Genomic DNA, 20,412 nt, shown 5'->3' on the forward strand with positions numbered 1-20,412 from the left:
GACTTCAGGTACCAGTATTTTGAGAGAGGGAGAAAAATGTCTCCCTATCCACATTCTCCCCACCATGCATAATTTTGTACACCTCTATCATGTCTCCCCTTAACCACGTTTTTTCCAAGCTAAACAATCCCAGTTGATGTAACCGTTCCTCATAGGGGAGATGCCCAAGTCCCTTATACATTTTAGTTACCCTTTTCTGCACTTTTTCCAGCTCTATAATAGCCTTTTTTCGGTATGGGGACCAGAACTGCATACAGTATTGTAAGTGTGGTCACACCATAGATTTGTATAAAGGCAGTATGATACTGGCTGTTTTATTCTCAATTCCTTTTCTTATAATGTCTAACATGGAGTTTGCCTTCTTTCCACCACAATCCCGAGATCTCTTTCTTGTTCAGTCACTAACAGCTCAGATCCCATTAGGTTATACTTGAAGTTGGGGGGTTTTGCCCCCAACTTTCATCACCTTACACTTGCTTACATTGAACCGCATCTACTCTCCCAGCTTGGAGAGATCCCTTTGGAGCTCTTCACAATCCCTTTGTGTTTTAACAACCTTAAATAATTTGGTGTCGTCGGCAAACTTGGCCACTTCACTGATCACTCCTAATTCCAGTTCATTTATGAACAAGTTAAAAAGAATTGGTCCCAATACCGATCCCTGTGGGACCTCACTGTTTACTTCCCCCCATGTTCTTCATGTCATAAAAGCTGTCATAAATGTGATACCCAACTGTGATATTAGGCAAGAATTTGGGATCCTTGTTAATTTCATCTGTGGCAAAGGCAAGAGAAAAAGGTATTACGTATGCAATTTGTGAGGAGGGAAAACACCCATATCCTCTTGTTTAAACCTGACCTGTGGGATCTTGTAGAGATGGAGGATCTCTGCCATGTGAAACGAAACATCAGCGCCAAGTCCTCCGATAACAGAGATTAAAGTCTTCCCGGTGTCACATGTGTAATTGGGGATCAATCTCTGTGCTTTGAAGAGCAAGTCCAGAACACTGTGGTAGGTCATCTTTGCATCACAGTAGCTGTCATAAATGTGGTACCCAAGTGTGACATTAGGCAAGACCTTGGGATCCAAGTTGATTTCATTTGTGGCAAATGTCAAGGCCAGGAGGTGCTGGTAGAGCTTTGTAATCAAGCTGCAATTAATGGTTCATACTCTTTATTGTATCGTTTGGTTGTTTTAAACTGTTTTCATTAGCTGAGTAAAATGGCATGCTTTCCCCCTCCTTTGTCCCTGAAGGTTTCAGGCTTAATTCATGGTGTTATCTCCTCTCCGCATTATATGGATAATGCATTAAAACACTGACAATTGAGAGGCAGCAACATACATAGGAGAGGGGAAATGGGGTGCTGCAACATGAGGCTTTTAATGCACAATCACCCTACCTCATTGGGCGCATCTACACCAAGCAGGATATTCCACTATGAACATACTGCTTTCATACCACATGAAAGCAGTATATAAAAGGCGGGAGCCGCACTACTGCTTCATAGCAGTATTGAAGTGCACTGACAACTGTAGGGGCCCATGACACTTACCATAAAACACTTTCAAACCACTGTTATATCCTGCTTGGTGCAGATGTGTCAATGGGCCCCAACAGTTGTCAGAGCACTTCAATACCACTATAATACAGTAGTGTGTCTCCTGGCTTTTATATACCACTTTCATACAGCTTTCATAGTGCAATATCTTGCTTGGTGTAGATGAGCTTTCTGTCAGACCTTTATGAGGGAGAATCCAGATGATGTCATCATCCAGTTGTAATCCTTCCTCCATATTTTCCCATCCATTCTTGCATCCTTATTCTTAAAACTAAGAACAGTGTTAAGGAAGGGAAGATGGAGTAGCTGGACAATGCTTGGATGCCCACGCACCCGAACTTCATGCCACCTTCATTATTTCTCTCCAAACCTTCAGTTCTGAATTTGGACAACTTCACAGAAAATAAACGAAGATATGGAAATGTCTTAAGATCTTTATCACTACCTCATAGATAGAGACACATGCTATGGCACAATATAATGTTACAGTTCATGGGATAAGTATTACCATTCTGTGGGGTCCTCTACACCAAACAGGATATTCCACTATGAAAGCAGTAGATAAAAGGCAGGAGCCACATTACTGCTTTATAGTGGTACTGAAGTTCACTGACAACTGTTGGGGCCCATGACACATACCATATACCGCTTTCATACTGCTTTTATAGTTTTATATCCTGCTTGGTGTAGATGTGTCATGGGCCCCAACAGTTATCAGTGCACTTCAGTACCACTAAAAAGCAGTACCGTGGCTCCTGCCTTTTATATACTGCTTTCATAGTGGAATATCTTGCTTGGTGTAGATCTGTCTGTCCTTCAGGACTTCAAATCCACAGCTTCACACTCATGCAAGGTTAAAGATATAGGTCAATGAAATGCAGTTTGCAATTGCACTAACATTGCAGAATTTTCAATCACATTGAATGGTGTTATCTGTCTGCCCTTTTGCACCATCCTCTCCCCATTACTAATATTGCATAGGATTTTAGATGCAGCTAAGCACACAAAATTCAAGCAATGAGGGTGGGGGGGGGAGAAAGGGAGGGAGGGGAGTTCTTAACCTTGAATATTCAATGATACGATGTGAAGGAAGTTCCTTGAAAGGAAATTTGAGAGAAATGCTACTGAGCTGAGAAGTAATCCCACCGATGAGGAGATCCCCTGGCTTGTATGATTCATGTAGACTGTGGAGGCCATCATTCATGCGGCAGTTCATACTAGGCATTTGACATACCCCATGAGGCCAGAGAAGGAGCAGCATCAGTAATTGCAACATTCTCCCAAGACACTGATTCACCTTTGGCTGCAGCATCAGTCGGAGTTTAACAGGTTGTCTTGGATGGTGGCTGAGTCTGCCCATAACCATCAAAAGGGAAACTCAGCCTCCCATCTCTTTGACATCAGCAAGGATAGAAGTACCAGCAGAGACAGTCTATACATGAATATGAAACTTGTCATAGCAGTGGGAATGAAATTGTATCAGATATCAAACTGCCATAGCTTCACCCAACTCTTGCCCATTATGACAATTCTCAATGCCACAGAATGGTTTTATAATCTTTTCCAGATTCCCTTATTGTTTTCTAATGCCCTCTAAAAACGCCCTTAAGCATGGCCCAAGTTCACCTATTACAATGATTTAGTTAATTACAGGTTGAGATAATTCTGCTCAGGGCCAATTTCTGCTCTGCGCACATTGATAGCAAAATTGTTTGTCAGATCTGGCTACAAGTCTCCCATGGTCCTTAGCTCAGTATTCCCAGACCTGGTGCTCTCTAGGTGTGTGTGGCTAGAATATCCAACTTCCCCAGTTGTGAATGATGGGGATTGTAGTTTAGAATATATGGAGTATACCAGGTTGGGACAGGCTGCCTACAGAATGTCTTCTAATTCTCCCTTTGCAGGAGATTGAGTTGAATAGAAGATGGGTTCAACAGATAGGTTCCATATTACCATTGTCCATGTTTCCACCAACAGGGAAGTCAGACCCTAAAACAAAGCCATCAGGTTGGCAGAATAGACTGTGAAATACTAAATCCTGATATGAAGCTACTTGACTCCCTGCAGTTTTATCAAAGGGATGAAAGCCAAGAATTTATGAAAGGGTCAAGAGGAGAGATAACCCATGACAGTACCGCCCAGAGAGCTCTGGCTATTGGGCGGTATAGAAATGTAATAAATAAATAAATAAATAAATAAATACCTTTAGTTGCACCCAGGATTTGGGGCAACTTGCAAGGGTACTGTGTTCTACTTCAAAGCAAAGAACACTCTGGCCTTAGCTAGACCTAAGGATTATCCCAGGCAAATGGAGCGGTCGTCCCTGCCTGATCCCGGGATCCCCTGTGTGTCATTTGGATGCACAGGGATGACCCCAGGATATAGGCCTGGTCTAGCTATGGCCCCAGTGGGAGGCCTGGGAGAGTTGTTTGGAGGAGAGATCATTGGGCTTGAGGACATTAAGGTCTGAATGATAGAAAGATATTTAACATTAATGTATGGGACAAGGGGTGGTGAGTTAAAATGCTTCTTTTAAAACAAATGCATTTTTAGTGATCAAACATCTGTCTATGGAAAGTCTTCTAATGCTCCCTCTGCAGGAGATTTAGAAGAATAGCAAAAACCATTTCGCTGTCTATATGGGAAACATGGGTGGGAGCACCCATGTCCTGCTTGTGAGTCCCTGGTTGACAGCTGGTTGATGTCTTTGTGAACAGAATAGAGTGCTGGGCTAGATGGACCCTTGGTCTGATCCAGCATGGGTCTTCTTATGTTCTTACTCTGTGAGTTGCATATTTCAAGAAGGAAAGTGGAAGCAAACTTTAAAAGCTTCTAACAACCTCTTTGTATTTGATAGGTTACTGGAGGAAGGACTCATGTAAATCATCCTTCATATACATTTGCATAGAAGCCTTACAAATTTAGGATTCTCATTTTCTCCCAAGTTGTAGTATAGGGTATTTTGTAGACAGGTGGGGTATAAATTGAATTAATCATCATCATTGTCATCATCTTTTTATTGTCATTATGAAGTTCTTGCTGCTCTTGTTTTCTTTGATGGCTGTTCCAAACTGTAAGGAGATGTTCTGTGGAAGGTTGAAACATATTGGCTTGGATAATCCACAGATCATGGGATGTACTGTATTCATTCTAATGTTCTTTCATCTCCAGGGGCCGTCTCAGACATTCAGCTGATATCATCTGGCCCAGGAATGATCAAACCTGGGCAGAATCTCAGACTTGTCTGTAAAGTGACAGGTTTCTCCATCTCTACTCAGCATTATGCTTGGGACTGGTTCCGACACCATCCTGGGAAGGGCCTAGAATGGATTGCAGAAGTGTACCACTATACTGGGAGCAAATTCTATTCCCCTCCTCTAAAGAGTCGTACAACCATTACTGAATATACTTCAGCGAATGAGTACTCCCTGCAGCTGAACTCCTTGACAGCTGCTGACACGGCTGTGTATTTCTGTGTCCGGAATAGCTATAATATTAACAGGGCACAGTGATTTCCACCTATACAAATACTAACTGCAACAAGTAAACCCCATGGGTTGGATCCAGACTTCAGCCTAATCCACACCAAGCAGGGTATTTCACTATGAAAATGGTATGGAAGTGGTATATAAAAGGCTAGTAGCCACTGAGGGCCTTTTCCTCCAGGAATTTATCCAAACCCCTTTCAAAGCCATTCAAAATGGTGGCCATCACTACATCTTGTGGTAGTGAGTTCCATAATTTAACTATGCGCTGTGTGAAGAAGTCCTTCCTTTTATTTGCCCTGAACTCTCTCTTCTGGGTATCTGCCTATCATTTTATTGTAAGCCTCCTAGAGAGAAGATTCCATAAAGAATTTCTTCCACTGCCAATCTACTGCATTTTTTATTTCTATTTCATTTTTTTCCAAATATAAGAACATCTTCCCATTTTATGTCATAGAACTATCACATTTGAACCCATAATTGCTGCCACATTTCTCCCCACAGAAATAGTGAATATGGCTTGCTGTTTCCCAAACCATGTCCATTGTATATAACCAAAGAGATTATCAGGGGCCGGGGCGTGGGCAGCAAGGCCTCAGCACAGGAACACCAGGGCCAGGATGGACAGCGATGGAACTGGCAACAGAGTCCAGGCAGGGCTAGAGGCAAAGACAAGGTGCAGGAGCAAGCAGGGTTCAGCATTCAAAGGCAAAACAGAGTCCAAGCAGGGCAAAAGGCATGGTCCATAGACCAGCAGGGTTCAAGCCGGGCCATAGGTCTGGACACCAGGAATGGGCTACAGAAGGCACAGGAGACCATGTTGCTGTGGCAAAGGCTGGAGTGGAAATGCCTTTCTTATATAGCCCTTTCCTGGCTGCTCCCAGCTGGTCTGCATCAGCTCATGTGGTGCTGCTGATATGGGCCTGGGTCCTGCAGCTACTCTGCAGCTGGCAAAGTGCACTATGGCCACCAGGTGGTGCTGCAGGACAGATCCTGACAGAGACAGAAGTTGCCAAAGGCCTTTTTATCCAAAGTGGTATGTAAATGTAGGGGCTGCATCCTGTTTAAATCAGGCCAACCCTCTCCTTACTCCAGTGCCACCCAGAGATACATCTCCATTGTGCCTGTGACCAATTTCTTTTCAATCCCTCTCAAAGCAAAGGATGTTTTGGCTTCACTTTATTCTCTTCTTAGCAGCCTTCAAAGGTATTTTTCTGCTTTCAACGGAGAAGGAATGATGAATTCCAGGGATCAAAATGCAGAAGATCTCTATATTTTGTCTTTTGTTTCAGGTGCCCCATCACAGATCCATCTGGTGGAGTCTGGAGGAGACATTAAAAGGCCTGGACAGGCCCTCCGCCTAAACTGTCAAGCCTCTGGCTTCAGCTATACCAGCTACTATATGAGCTGGATCAGACAAGCCCCTGGAAAGGGTTGCGCGAATGCACGCCTACACCTCAAGTGATCTTTTCTACTCAGAAAAGTGCGGGGACGATTCACCATTTCTAGGGACAATTCAAAGAGCCAGTCGTATTTGCAAATGAACAACCTGAAAGCTGAGGACACTGGGATGTATTTCTGTGCGAGAGGGACACATTGAGGGGAAGTGAAACTGAAGTGGGACAAAAACTCTCCTTTGCTCACACCAGCTCCCAAAGCTGATTCATTAGCTATATATGACAGTGGGGGAGAAGTTAGAAAAAAACAGAAACAGCAAGTATGCCTGTACTTAGTTTAAGTCCCTAGACCTATTTAGGCATTTTTTAAAAAAATGTATTTATGAAGGGGACAGAACTTAAATAAAATAAATAAGATGTTTTAATCATGTGTGTTGTTGTTTATTCGTTCAGTCGCTTCCGACTCTTCGTGACTTCATGGACCAGCCCACGCCAGAGCTTTCTGTCGGCCGTTGCCACCCATAGCTCCCCCAAGGTCAAGTCTGTCACCTCCAGAATCTCATCCATCCATCTTGCCCTTGGTCGGCCCCTCTTCCTTTTGCCTTCCCCTTTCCCTAGCATCAGCCTCTTCTCCAGGGTGTCCTGTCTTCTCATTATGTGGCCAAAGTACTTCAGTTTTGCCTTTAATACCATTCCCTCAAGTGAGCAGTCTGGCTTTATTTCCTGGAGTATGGGCTGGTTTGATCTTCTTGCAGTCCAAGGCACTCTCAGAATTTTCCTCCAACAATCACATGTGGTATGTTTTTCATCACTTTTTAACATGTATTTTATATCATGTTTTTATACTGTTTGTTTTACACTTTGAATGGTTTTAGTTTTTGTGAACCACAAGGGAGCTTCAGCTATTGGGTGGTATTAAAATGCAATAAATAAAATAATAAAATAAAATAAAATAAATAAACTTGAGTGGAAAATCTATCTGGGGATTGTGACCATGGGTATGTCTAGATCTCCTGGCATTCCGGGTGGGAGGGGGGAGGATCTCACGGTATTCTGATCATGAGATCCTCCCCCTCAGTCCACAGGGGCCACGTGACATCCCGGGCATCGCATCCATCATGGCGGCCATTTTTTTTTACAGAAAGAAGAGATGGAGCACATTCACACTCCAGCAAAAATAAAAAGGTTTTTAAAAAACCAATCTATCCCGCTCTCCTCCTCACCCCCAATGGGCACAGAGTGCCTGAAGAACTCCGTGCCCCATGCCCAGTTCTCAGCTCCTCGCGTTTCCTCGCGAGGAGCCGGGATGATATTGGGACGGTCACCCCCAATATCCTGAGACCACGGGAAAAATTGGGATACAAGTGGTGCCGGTTATCCTGGGGAAACGGAGGGATCATCCCTCCCTGCCCTCGGGATCCCCTGTGCATCATGTGGACACACAGGGATGATCCCGGGGTGAACTCCAGGATAAGGCATCATCTAGACATGCCCCATGTTTAGCTAAACACACTTGTCAGAGTGTTGTGGGAAGTGCTGAATTAGGCCCTTGTACTTTATCCCACACCTCTGCCCTCTCATTGAGATATTGGGGAAGGCTATAAGAGGCTGCTGCAATGTTTTTAATGGGCAGACACCGTTGCTTGCACAGGAGGACTGCAGCAGGACAGGAGATTGCGGGTGATGCGACATATTACACACAATAGCTTAATACGATATGGGCAGTAGCTTATTTGACTGATTGTGTGTGGGATAACAGTAGCTCATTTTGACAATAAGCTACTGTGCCTAGCTTATTAAACCATCATGGATTAAAGTAACATCAGAACCTGACCTTACTGTCCTTCCCAGAACTGGCAATGCGGTGTGACCAGAGTTCCCCAGTTATAGTTAGGACTGTAACCACATTCAACAAAACTTACTTCTTTCCTGCCAACTCAATGCAAGAAGGATAGAATTTAAGAACACCCATGACCTGAGATCTGTGGCTCTCTAATACAGAATATTCTTGGAGGAGGGCTAGCCATGAGAGTTAAAGTGGCATAAAGCCAATATCATTTGTAGTGCCAGATAAATCCTAATACACAGCTCTGTTGAGCCTAAAACCTTTAATCCAACCTTAACTAGTTGAGTTAACCAGGAGTATGTCACTAAACCCTCTACTTGCCAACGTATTCCTTCCCATGGGTACAATCAGCTATTGTTCACCATTTCCTAAATCATGTATACTGTGTATGCACTGGGGCTGAGCCCACCTTTCATCCCAGCCAAACATGTTGGCATGTTGAGTGGGGGCAATACCACTCTTGAGATTTGGGACGGGGAGAGAACTTTCAGGTGGAAGACAAAGGGGTGGGAGACCATTCAGGTGAGGATGCATGTCCACATTTGTGTGTTCTTGCATATTCACAAATACATATATGCATCTTTTTGGAAGTGTACATTTGTGCAAGTCCTAATCAATCATAATTGAATAATGTGGAAGTCGCATTCAAATGATCCAGATTTTCTAACACTTAACACATTAGGCATAGAGATGATTCTCCTCATTTCATAACTGGTAACAACGAAAGATGAAATCAGAAGCAGAATGGGGTTCAGAGACTGATACCAATGAAAATGGAGACAGATAAAAAGATATAGGGATACATGGATGGATGGATGAAATAAAATAAAGGCAAATAAACACAAATGAGAGAGAGAGACAGAGAGAGAGAGAGAGACAGACAGAGAGAGAGAGAGAGATCATGAGAAGCAAAATCCCTTCCAATCACTCTAACACAGGGCTCATCTACACCAAGCAGGATATGCCATTGTTAAAAAGAGCATAGGGTTCAGGTTCAGATAATGATTAGAGCTAAATACTCTCTTGTTGGTATATATCAACCATTTTGTTGTAAGATGCCAAACAGAATTTTTCCATTGCCAAGCGACTGCATTTTTATTTCTACTTCAGTTACACAAATACAAGTAAGTCTACCTGTCTCATGTGGTTTTGTTTCACAGATCTACTGAATTTGAACCCATAATTGCTGCCCTATTCCACCCCCATAAAATAGTAGACAGTGGCTTGCCGTCTCCCATGTCCATGGCACATAACCAAAGAGACAGAGGTGGCCACAGGCCCTTTTTTTTATCTACAGTGGTATGTAAATGCAGGGGCAGCTTCCTGTTTAAATCTGTCCTGCCCTCTCCCTGCCAGAGTCACACCCAGAGACACATCCCTGTTGTGCCTGTAACCAATTTCAACCACCCTCAAGGCAAAAAGAGGGGAAATGATGTTTTGGCTTCAATTTATTCTCTTAGTCGCCTTCAAAGGTATTTTTCTGCTTTCAGGAAAGGAGGAATGATACATTTTAGGGGTCAAAATGCAGCAGGTGTCTATATTTTGTCTTTTTGTTTCAGGTGCCCAATCACAGATCCAGCTGGTGGAGTCTGGAGGAGATGTAAAAAAGCCTGGAGAGTCCCTCCGCCTAAACTGTCAAGCCTCCGGGTTCACCTATGCCAGCTACTGGATGAGCTGGGTGAGACAAGCTCCAGGAAAGGGCCTGGAATGGGTTGCCCGTATGCACCCATCTGACTCATCCCACATTTACTACTCAGATAAAGTGAAAGGGCGATTCACCATTTCCAGGGACAATTCAAAGAGCCAGCTGTATCTGCAAATGAACGGCCTGAAAGCTGAGGACACCGCGATGTATTATTGTGCAAGAGACACAGTGAGGGGAAGTGAATCTGAAGTGAGACAAAAACTCTCCTTTGCTTAAACCAGCTTCCAAAGCTGATTCATCAACTATATATGTCGATGGGAAGACGTTAGAAAAATGAAAACAAGTACGTCTGTTCTACGGACTTGAACTGTTTCTTTAGAATGCTCACTCCAGCTGCCCAGGCTGATGTATCAGTTATATATGTCAATGGAAAAAAGTTAGGAAAAAAAGAGAGGGTGCATGTCTACACTAGGTAGGGAATGGGGAGAATCTCGTGATATGCGGATTGTGAGATCCTCCCCTTTTTCCACACGCAGTACACAAAGTCCAGGGAAGAAGGAAGACATCGTGCCCGCCATCTTTTTTAAATTGAAGATGAGTGCATGAGTGCTCCATCAATAAGGTTACATTTTTAAATAATAATAATAATAATAATAATAATAATAATAATAATAATAATAATAATAATAATCCTGCTCCCACCCACCCCACCCCTGATGGACACAGAGCACCTGAAGGGCTCCGTGCCCAATTCCTGGCTCCTCGTGTTTATAAGCAGGCCATAGCTTCATTCTCGTCTGACCACTGTACGCATTTATAGGACGATGACCATAAAAGAAAAAGAAAAATGTCCCGGTTTCAAATAACTCATGATGATGTTCATGTTTGCTACAAATTAAGAGGCCAGAGGCAGTGCATAGTTTATCACAATGGGATCACTAGAACAGAACCCTCTCTTGCGGCTTTCCATCTAACTTTTTTTTGTTTTTTGTTTGTTTTTGTTAGCCTCCAAGAAAGGGGATTCCACAGGAATTTCTTCCCCTTCTGAACTGCTGCATTTTTATTTGTAATACATTTCCCCAAATGTATGTAAGTCTCATAGGTTTTTGTGTCACAGAAGTCATCACTGATGCCCCATTCCTCCCCGCAGAAATGGTGAATATGGCTGGCCGTGTACCAAACAACATCCGCTCTATATAATCAAAGAGACAAAGGCCTCATCTACACCATACAGTCCGCCCCGCACACTCTGGTCCCCTGGGGTGAACTTACTTCAGTCAGCTAAAACTAGGCTGACATCAGTTTCCCAGAGGACCTTTTCTTCTGTTGCCCCCAGATTGTGGAATGGCCTGCCGGAGGAGATTCGTAAAATTAACCCTCTGTGTGATTTTAAGGCAGCTTTAAACACTAGCCTTTTCCAGCAGGCCTATCCACATCAATGTTAAATCAAGAATTTTTAAGATGTATTGATTCCTGTTCTAATGTTGTTCTCCACCTCGATCCAAAGGGAGAGGAGGGTAAGAAATTTATTATTATTATTATTATTATTATTATTATTATTATTATTATTATTATTGCACTATGAAAGCAGTATATAAAAGGCAGGAGCCACACCAAGCAGGATATAGTGGTATGAAAGTGGAATATGGTATATATTTATGTGCCCCAACAATTGTCAGTGCACTTCAATACCACTGTAAAGCAGTCGTGTAGCTTCTGCATACCACTTTCATAGTGCAATATCCTGCTTCATATAGATGAAGCCAGAGGTGGCCAAGGGCCCTTTTATCCAGAATGGTATGTAAATGCAGGGGCCGCATCCTGTTTAAATCAGACCTACCTTCTCCCTGGCGCAGTCACTCCCAGAGACACATCCCCATTGTGCCTGTGGTCAATTTCTGTTCAATCCCTCTCAACGCAAAGAAGGGGAAAGTATGGTTTCGCTTCAATTTATTCTTCTCTTATTAGCAGCCTTCAAAGGTATTTTTCTGCTTTTAGTGAAGGATGAATGATACATTTATGGTTCAATACGCAATAGATGTCTATATTTTGTTTGGTTTTTTTTTTTTTTTCAGGTGCCCAATCACAGATCCAGCTGGTGGAGTCCGGAGGGGATGTGAAAAAGCCTGGAGAGTCCCTCCACCTAACATGTCAAGCCTCCGGGTTCACCTATGCCAGCTATTACATGGGCTGGGTGAGACAAGCTCCTGGAAAGGGCCTGGACTGGGTTGCTTATATGCACCCAACCAGCTCATCCAGTATTTACTACTCGGATAAAGTGAAGGGACGATTCACCATTTCCAGGGACAATTCAAAGAGCCAGCTGTATTTGCAAATGAACGGCCTGAAAGCAGAGGACACTGGAATGTATTATTGTGCAAGATACACAGTGAGGGGAAGTGAATCTGAAGCATGACAAAAACTCTCCTTCGCTCACACCAGCTGCTATTCTTCAGCTATATTTGTCAATGGCAAGAAGTGAAGGGGGAAAGACAGAGGGAGGGAAGGCAAGTATGCCTGTACTACAGACTTAAACTGTTTAATGATAATACCCCAGACCTATTAAGGTATTCTTAAAGAGTATTCATGGCAGGGGCACAATTTGAGTGTGAATGACTGTAGTGTTGAAGTCCTGGATTAGGACTGGTTTTTGTACTTTCCATATTTCTGTACAAGTCTGCAAAACCTGGAAGAAACTGAAGACTCAGCATCAGTCAATCAGCTTAAAGGTCAAGTTTGCAGGTGGACTTTATTGAATTATTGGGATGATGCAAAAGTCTAATTGTCTCATGATTGCCAATTAGTGGTTTCATCATTTGTTCAGGGAAGTGTATATACAGAGAGATTTTGGAGCATTGTAACCAGATTAAAATATTCTCTCTCTGCTGCTGTGAGCCCTGCTGTAACGTGTATCTATGACCAAGTGTGTGAGTATGTTAGTGTAAATTTGTATTGCCATAAACTGTGTATATTTCTATCAGTAAAATACTTTATTTTTGTACCAAACAAAACAGACTCTGTCTTGAAGTTAATTTGGTCTTTGCTGAATTTCATAGTTAAGAACCGCTGTTACTCTGCTAATTCACTGGTATAGTGAATAAAGGGTTTAAAATAATACCCCAAGATGTAGGGGATTTTGATCATGTTTAGCTTATCATACTCAGAGCCTGTTCAGATGACCTTTTTAGTAGGGGTGTGCACGGACCCCCCGCTCCGCTTCACTTGCAGATCCGCCATTTTCCGGATCGGGCCGCTCCGCCCCGCCCCCGCTCCGCCCACTTCCGCTCCGGTCCGCCCGGAGCTCCGGATCCGGATCCGGAGCTCCGTTTCCCCCCCCCCCAGGCTTGCATTGAAAGCTAAAAAATTATACAACTTTTTTTCTGTTCAAGTTAGAAACCTCATGTTTGGCACCATGACACCTCATGGGGATATACACACGCACGCCAAGTTTCAAAGCAATCCCATCATCCCCTGATTTTTGGTGAATTTTTGAAAATCGGGCACCCCACACACAACATCCCTGCGAGGTGGGCAGGGGAGGAGGGAGGGAAGGCAGGCAGGCATGCAGCTGGCATTTCTGGGGGCATAAAGAAGTGAGCCAAGGATAAGCCAGTAATGCATATAAAATGGAATAAATCAATCAATAAACAAAGGAGGGGTGGAATTAAAAGCAGCAGTGTTGCTGAATAAACAGCAAGAAGAATTTTTTTAAAAAGGCTATATCTGTCTTTTACCAGCAATAGGGGGACGTGCCCGGGGGAGGGGGAAGTAGCTGCCAGTTCAAGACACTGACAGCCACCAACAGCTCTGAGAAGAAGTAAAACGCTCACTTGGACTCATAACAGGCATTGCTCCACCACTGAAAAGTGACCATTCACTTCAACTCATGATAGGCATTGCTCCACCGTTTTACTCTCTTTGGAAGGCTCTAATGGCCTTCCAGTGCAGGAGAGAGTGGGGGCACGTCCACGATGAGATGCCCTAGGGGAGCTCATCCCCTTGCACCACATCGATTCAGTTGTTCACCAAGGTTAGGGTGGGGAGCAGTGCTGTGTTTCTATCTCTTATTCTTGGCTTAGTATATGATTTCAGGTTGTGTTTGTGCATTTGGTGGGGCTACTGTGTTAAAAAACACGGGGAAAAGCCCGTTCAGATGAAGAAAGAGAAGTTTCCCAGAATCCCAAGTTACCTGTTTTGCCTATGCCCTCCTCCAACTTTGGGATCATCATGACCGGGAGCTGACTCTGCCCCTCAGCCCTTTGAAAAAGGTATTTTTCCCGCCAATTTTTTAAAAACTTCTAGCCCACGACCCGTACGATGCAGAAAGTTGAGAGTGGTCTCAAAATGACCCCCATCCACGACTCTCTGTGCACAAGAATTTTCAGAACGATAGCTTAAACCCCCCCCCCAGTTATCCCCGATTCTTTCCCTCAATGCAATCCTATGGGCGAAAAGCCGAAAACGCCGTTTGAGCCGCGCGGTTGACCCGATTTTCACAAAAATATAGCACGCGACCCAGACAACGCAGAGAGGTGGGAGTGGTCTAAAAATGACCCCCATCCACGACTCTCTGTGCACAAGAATTTTCAGAATGATAGCTTCAAAAACAACGTAGTTATGCGCGATTATTTGCCGCAATGCAATCCTATGGCGAAATGTTTTCAAGATGGCGACCGGAGCGCTCTGCCTGAACTCGGAGCTCCGAAAAATGGGCGCTTCTCTTCGCCTTGCTTCTAGGGGGTCCGCGGTCCGCTACTCTGCCTCTGGGTAAGGCGGAGCAGGCCAATCCGCTACTGCTTCTACGCTCCTAATCGGAGCGGAGCACATCCCTACTTTTTAGCTAAACTGTAGCATGATCAGTGAACCATGAATTATTGTGTCCTATAACAGCTCACAAGAACAGAGGAGTATCAGAGGTTTACTAAGTCCAGGTGGCCACCTGAATGAACCATGATCACCTGTACTTGGCTCTCATCTCACTTTAGACATATCCTCTTGGTGTTTCACACTGTTCTGAGCCTGAAGTTTTATATTACACTTTTCAGTTCAGGGACTAAGAAAGTTATTTATTTATTTATTCATTTATTTACAATACTGATATACTGCTCCCCATTCAAAATTTCAGAGCGGTGTACAAAAACAACAACAGAATACAACAATTTAAAATAGATTTTAAAAGAAGCAAAATCTACAGTGAACCATGGCTGGTTATTAAGGAAAGGCTTCCTGGAATAAGGATGTTATTAAGGAAAGGCTTCCTGGAAGAAGGATGTTTTCAGGAGGCACCGAAAGGAATACAATGTAGGCACCTGCCTGACCTCCAGAGGAAGGGAATTCTATAGGAGGGGGGCCACCACGCTGAAGGCTCTTCCCCTGGTGGACTCCAATCAGAGGACGTGGAACCTCCAGGAACATGCCTTTGGATGACCTCAGTGACTGGGCAGGTTGGTAGGGGAAAAGGCGCTGTCTCAGGTATCCAGGTCCCAAGTTGTTTAGGGCTTTGTACACAAGTATAAGAATCTTAAACCTGGCCTGGTAGTGAATAGGCAGCCAGTGCAGTTCCTCAGCAGAAGCGTTACTTGCTGAAAAGGGGCAGCTCCAGACAACAGCTGAGCCTTAGCATTCTGCACTAGCTCCAGCTTCTGGAGCAGCTTCAAGGGCAGCTCCACATAGAGCACATTGCAGTAATCCAATCTTGAGGTTACCAATGCCTGTAGCACTGTGGCCAAGCTATCCCTGTCCAGGAGAGGCCGCAGTTGGCGAACCAGTCGAAGCTGGTAAAAGGCACTCCAAGCCGCCTTGGCCACTTGAGCCATGGCAGCTCGAGGAAGAACATCACTCAGACAATTCTAAAGCCTTCCAGCAGTGTTAGCTGAAGTTACATCCTGCCAGCTCCTTTATTGCTTTAGCCGGAGACCGTCTGGCTGACTGGGAGCGGAGATGAATGCCAAATGCAAATCCAAATCATGTGTCCCACTTGCCATTCCTGCTTAAATACGATCACCTTTGAAGCTTCATTTGTTCACTTCACATATTCATCTCTTTATAAAAATAGGCCTCAAAAACTCTCATCCTTCTGCTTTCCAAATGGGGGTAGCAGCGGCATAAAAATATCATAAAATGCTCTGTGTTGTAAGGGAAATGTAGTGTTGATCTGGGATGCTGGTTTGTGAGGATCATTAGAAGACTGTTTGCTTGATAACTGACCATGTACAAGTCCCTCAAGAGGTTGATCCCCTCCAGAGAGTTTACAACTTAAGGGCTGAGGATGCGTTGCCTCTGCTCTCAAACATGTGGAGCAAACAGCACTGCCAGGCAGTGTAGATCCAACATTTTTTTATGTTTTTATGTTTTTAAATTAATTTTTAATATTAAGTCTTTTTAATCCAGTCCTTTTAATCTTTGTAAACCGCCCAGGGAGCTTCGGCTATGAGGCAGTATGCAAATGTAATAAATAAATAAATAAATCTGCACAGATTTCAAAACTATGCCTTTTTCATGTACATTTCTGAAACATGTCCAAGCTGCAGGATGCATTTCTACTTGGTCCATGAAGGAAAGTGCAAGCTCAGAAATGTATTGACTTTGGCCCCAGGTTGCATTCAAATCTGTGTTTAGTTCACAAGGTGCAAAGTGGGTAAATAAAACCTGACCAAATATGAACTGAAATGAATTTCTCATATAGCCCAACCCAAAATAAACCCAGAAATCCTATGGCCCAGTTGGCTATGTGTGAACATAGCTCCTTGCTAGTTTGACCACTGTATACCAATAGAGCACTCTGACCACGAAAGAAAAGACTCCTCTTTCAAATATTTCAAAGTGATTAGTATAGTATAAATTAATAAATTATACAGTGCAGAAGCAGTCTAGGCATATCCCATTGTTAAAAAGAGCAGAAGTAGTACATACATAATCTATCTACATAGAATGATTAAAACTAAATTCAATCTCGTTGTTATCTAGCTACGATTTTGTTGCAAGGCTCCACACAGAATTACTTCCACTGTCAAACTACTGTGGGCTTTTCTACACCTCAGGATTATCCCAGGAAAATGGAGGGATCGTCCCTGCCTGCTCCCAGGATCCACTGTGTGTCATTTGCATGCACAGGGATGATCCCGGGACAATCCCGGGATAAATGGCTGGTGTAGACATGCCCTGTGATTTTATTTCTACTTCACTTACCCAAATATGTCTACCTGTCTCATTTGCTTTTGTTTCACAGATCTACTGCATTTGAACCCATCTTTGCTGCCCTATTCAAATAGACAAATAGTATTAGTTTATTGCAGTCAATAGACCATTCCAGCAAAAAAAATTTTTTTACATATAAGCAAACTGAACATACCATTAGCTATTAAAAATTCAGGCGATCATAGAAGATCTAAAAGAAATGGCCAAGTTCAAAAACTTGGCCACTTGCTCAGTGATTGATTTGTCTATATTACAAAGTAAAAGAGACATTAAAAATTCAGTTGGGTGATCAGGAAAGGATTGTAAGATAGGGTTCAGAAGATCATTTCTAGCCCCTAGATAAAATCTGCAAAACAGTAAAACATGAGATACAGTTTCCACTTCACTATTGTTGCAGGGGCAGCATCTGTTGAATACTGGAATTTTATTAAATCTGCCCTCCAAAAGTTTGGAGGGAAGGACATTAAGTCTGGCTAATGAGAATGCTCTCCTGTATTTAGGAATAGTCAACCAGTGCAGGTAAGGCATCCCATCTTTACAAAAAGAGGCTGATAGTCCTAGGGACAGGGGGGAACATGGGCCCCGTGCAGCACTCTGAAGGACTTGCATATCTATATCAAGCAGCCTCTGTTTCACTACTGATTTCGCATTAGTTAAATCCCTTGATAACAGCATTTGGGGAGATAGGCCTACTAACTTGATTTTACTAGTCATGGCCTTTCACCAAGGGGATTCAAAGTGATCTAACAGAATCTTAGATACTAGAGAATTAGATGGAGGTGCCATCTTACAGCAAAGCCAAAAATGGATAGCATGAATCCAGGCCAGGCAATTAACAGAATTCAGACCAACTTCTAGTTTAAGAGCAGCCATAATTGCTGCCCTATTCCTCCCCCACAAAACAGTAGACAATGGCTTGCCATCTCCCAAACCATGTCCACGGCACATAACCAAAGACACAGAGGTGGCCACAGGCCTTTTTTTATCTACAGTGGTATGTAAATGCAGGGGCAGATTCCTGTTTAAATCTGTCCAGCCCTCTCCCGGCCAGAGTCACACCCAGAGACACATCCCTGTTGTACCTGTAACCAATTTCAACCACCCTCAAGGCAAAAGAGGGGAAAGGATGTTTGGGCTTCAATTTATTCTCTTCTTAGCAGTCTTCAAAGGTACTTATCTGCTTTCAGAGAAGGAGGAATGATATATTTTAGGGGTCAATACGCAACAGATGTCTCTATTTTGACTTTTTGTTTCAGGCGCCCTATCACAGATCCAGCTGGTGGAGTCTGGAGGAGATGTACGAAAGCCTGGACAGTCCCTCCACCTAATCTGTCAAGCCTCTGGGTTCACCTATGCCAGCAGCTACATGGGCTGGATGAGACAAGATCCTGAAAATGGCCTGGACTGGGTTGCGGGTATACACCCAACCACCTCATCTGATGTTTACTACTTGGATACAGTGAAGGGACGATTCACCATTTCTAGGGACAATTCAAAGAGCCAGGTGTATTTGCAAATGAATGGCCTGAAACCAGAGGACACTGGGATGTATTATTGTGCAAGATACACAGTGAGGGGAAGTGAATCTGAAGCAAGACAAAAACTCTCCTTTGCTCACCCCAGCTGCCAAGACTGATTCATCAGCTATATATGCCAATGGGGAAAAAATAGAAAAAAGATTGAAAGCAAGTATGCCTGTACTACAGACGGTTTAATGATAATACCCTAGACCTATTACGGTATTATTAAAGGGTACTCATGGAGGGGGCACAATTTGAGTGTGAACATCAGTATCTGAACCCCAATCAGATATTCCACTATGAAAGTGTTATGAAAGCAGTGTATAAAAGGCAGGAGCCACACTACTGCTTTATAGTGGTACTGAAGTGCACAGACAACTGTTGGGGCCCATGACACCAACCATATACAACTTTCATAGTGTTATATCCTGCTTGGTGTAGATGTGTCATGGGCCGCAATAGTTGTCAGTGCACTTCGTTACCACTATAAATCAGTAGTTTAGATCCTGCCTTTTATATACTGCTTTCATAACACTTTCATAGTGGAATATCTGATTGTTGTAGATGAGCCCATGGTGAAAATCCCCCTAAAGACATTCACGCTCAATTTGCATCCCCACCATGAATACCCTTTAAGAATAACTCCATAGGTCTGGGGAATTATGATTAAACAGTTTTAAGTCTGTAATACAGGCATACTTTCCTTCTCTCTCTCTCTCTCTCTCTCTCTCTCTCATTTTTCCTAACTTCTTGCCTTTGTCATATATAGCTGCTGAATCGGCCTTGGCAGCTGGTGTTTATATTGTATTTTATATTATGGTTTTATACTTTGAATTGTCTGAATTTTGTAAACCACCCAGAGAGCTTCGGCTATTGGGTGGTATAGAAATGCAATCAATCAATCAATCAATCAATCAATCAATACAGGCCTCACAAACTCTCATTCGTCTTCAGGTCTATCCAGTAGAATTTTAGGATGCTTTTAGGATGCTTTTAGGATGTTTTTAACAGTGTATACTATGTTTTTAATCAGTATTTTATATATATTATCCTTGCTGTTGTTGCCTGCCTGGATCCAATCGGAGAGGCAGGTAAGAAATAAATTATTATTATTATTATTATTATTATTATTATTATTATTATTATTATTCCAAATGGGGGCAGCAGTGGCATAAAAATATCATAAAGTGCTATTTGTTTTAAGCAAAATAAAATGTTGATCTGGGATGCTGGTTTGTGGTTTCGAGATTGAGGCTCATTAGCAAGCTGTTTGCTTGATAACTGACAGTGTACAGGTCCCTCAAGATTTGTGTCCCCTCCAGGGACTTTAAAACTTAAGGGCAGAGGATGCATTGCCTCCACTTTCCAATGTGTGGAGCAAAGAGCACGGCTTATTAAGGATGTGCTCTCCACTCCACAAAACTGAGGGTCCCTCAGAGGTCTGTCGGAGGTCCGATCTTTGCATCAGCAAAGTAAAGAATAAAAGGTCTTGTGCAGTTTGGGATGTCTGTCTATGGGTGTGTATGGGTGGGATGGTTTGAGGGTTTTTTTAAAAAAAATAAATATTGTAAAACTTGAGGAATGAAGGGATCTGTTTCCATCTTGGCTTCTGAAATCTCTTCATTGGCTTCCAATTCACTTCAGAATCCAATATAAACTTCTCCTGTTAACCTTCAAAGCTTTTCACGGTCTAGCTCCTTCCTATCTCTCCTCTCTCATCTCACACTATTGCCCCGCTCGTGCTCTTCGCTCCTCTGATGCC

The 20,412-nt window shown here is 43.2% G+C and overlaps 1 protein-coding gene and 1 gene segment (V, D, J or C); both read left to right on the top strand.

The window, feature by feature from the left end:
* Positions 1-9,681: 9,681 nt before the first annotated feature.
* On the top strand, positions 9,682-10,209 carry LOC134405973 (Ig heavy chain V region 3-like). The segment is given in 2 exon segments: positions 9,682-9,760; positions 9,848-10,209. Coding segments are annotated over 2 exon segments (405 nt in total).
* A 1,481-nt stretch (positions 10,210-11,690) lies between these two features.
* Positions 11,691-18,766, top strand: LOC134405974 (uncharacterized). Its single transcript, XM_063137207.1, has 4 exons — positions 11,691-11,730; positions 12,009-12,322; positions 18,182-18,299; positions 18,387-18,766. The coding sequence occupies exons 1-4, from the start codon at positions 11,691-11,693 to the stop codon at positions 18,764-18,766; spliced, it is 852 nt and encodes a 283-aa protein (XP_062993277.1).
* Positions 18,767-20,412: the final 1,646 nt, after the last annotated feature.

The sequence above is a fragment of the Elgaria multicarinata genome, chromosome 11 (assembly GCF_023053635.1).
Source record: "Elgaria multicarinata webbii isolate HBS135686 ecotype San Diego chromosome 11, rElgMul1.1.pri, whole genome shotgun sequence".
Taxonomy (NCBI): domain Eukaryota; kingdom Metazoa; phylum Chordata; class Lepidosauria; order Squamata; family Anguidae; genus Elgaria; species Elgaria multicarinata.

Excerpts from the sequence above, each read along its gene's own strand:
- LOC134405974 (XM_063137207.1), top strand. The coding sequence starts at position 11,691 with ATGAAGCCAGAGGTGGCCAAGGGCCCTTTTATCCAGAATG. Across the intron at positions 12,323-18,181 it reads ATTATTGTGCAAGATACACA|AGTCACACCCAGAGACACAT; the intron begins GTGAGGGGAAGT and ends TCTCCCGGCCAG. Across the intron at positions 18,300-18,386 it reads CTTCTTAGCAGTCTTCAAAG|GCGCCCTATCACAGATCCAG; the intron begins GTACTTATCTGC and ends TTTTTGTTTCAG.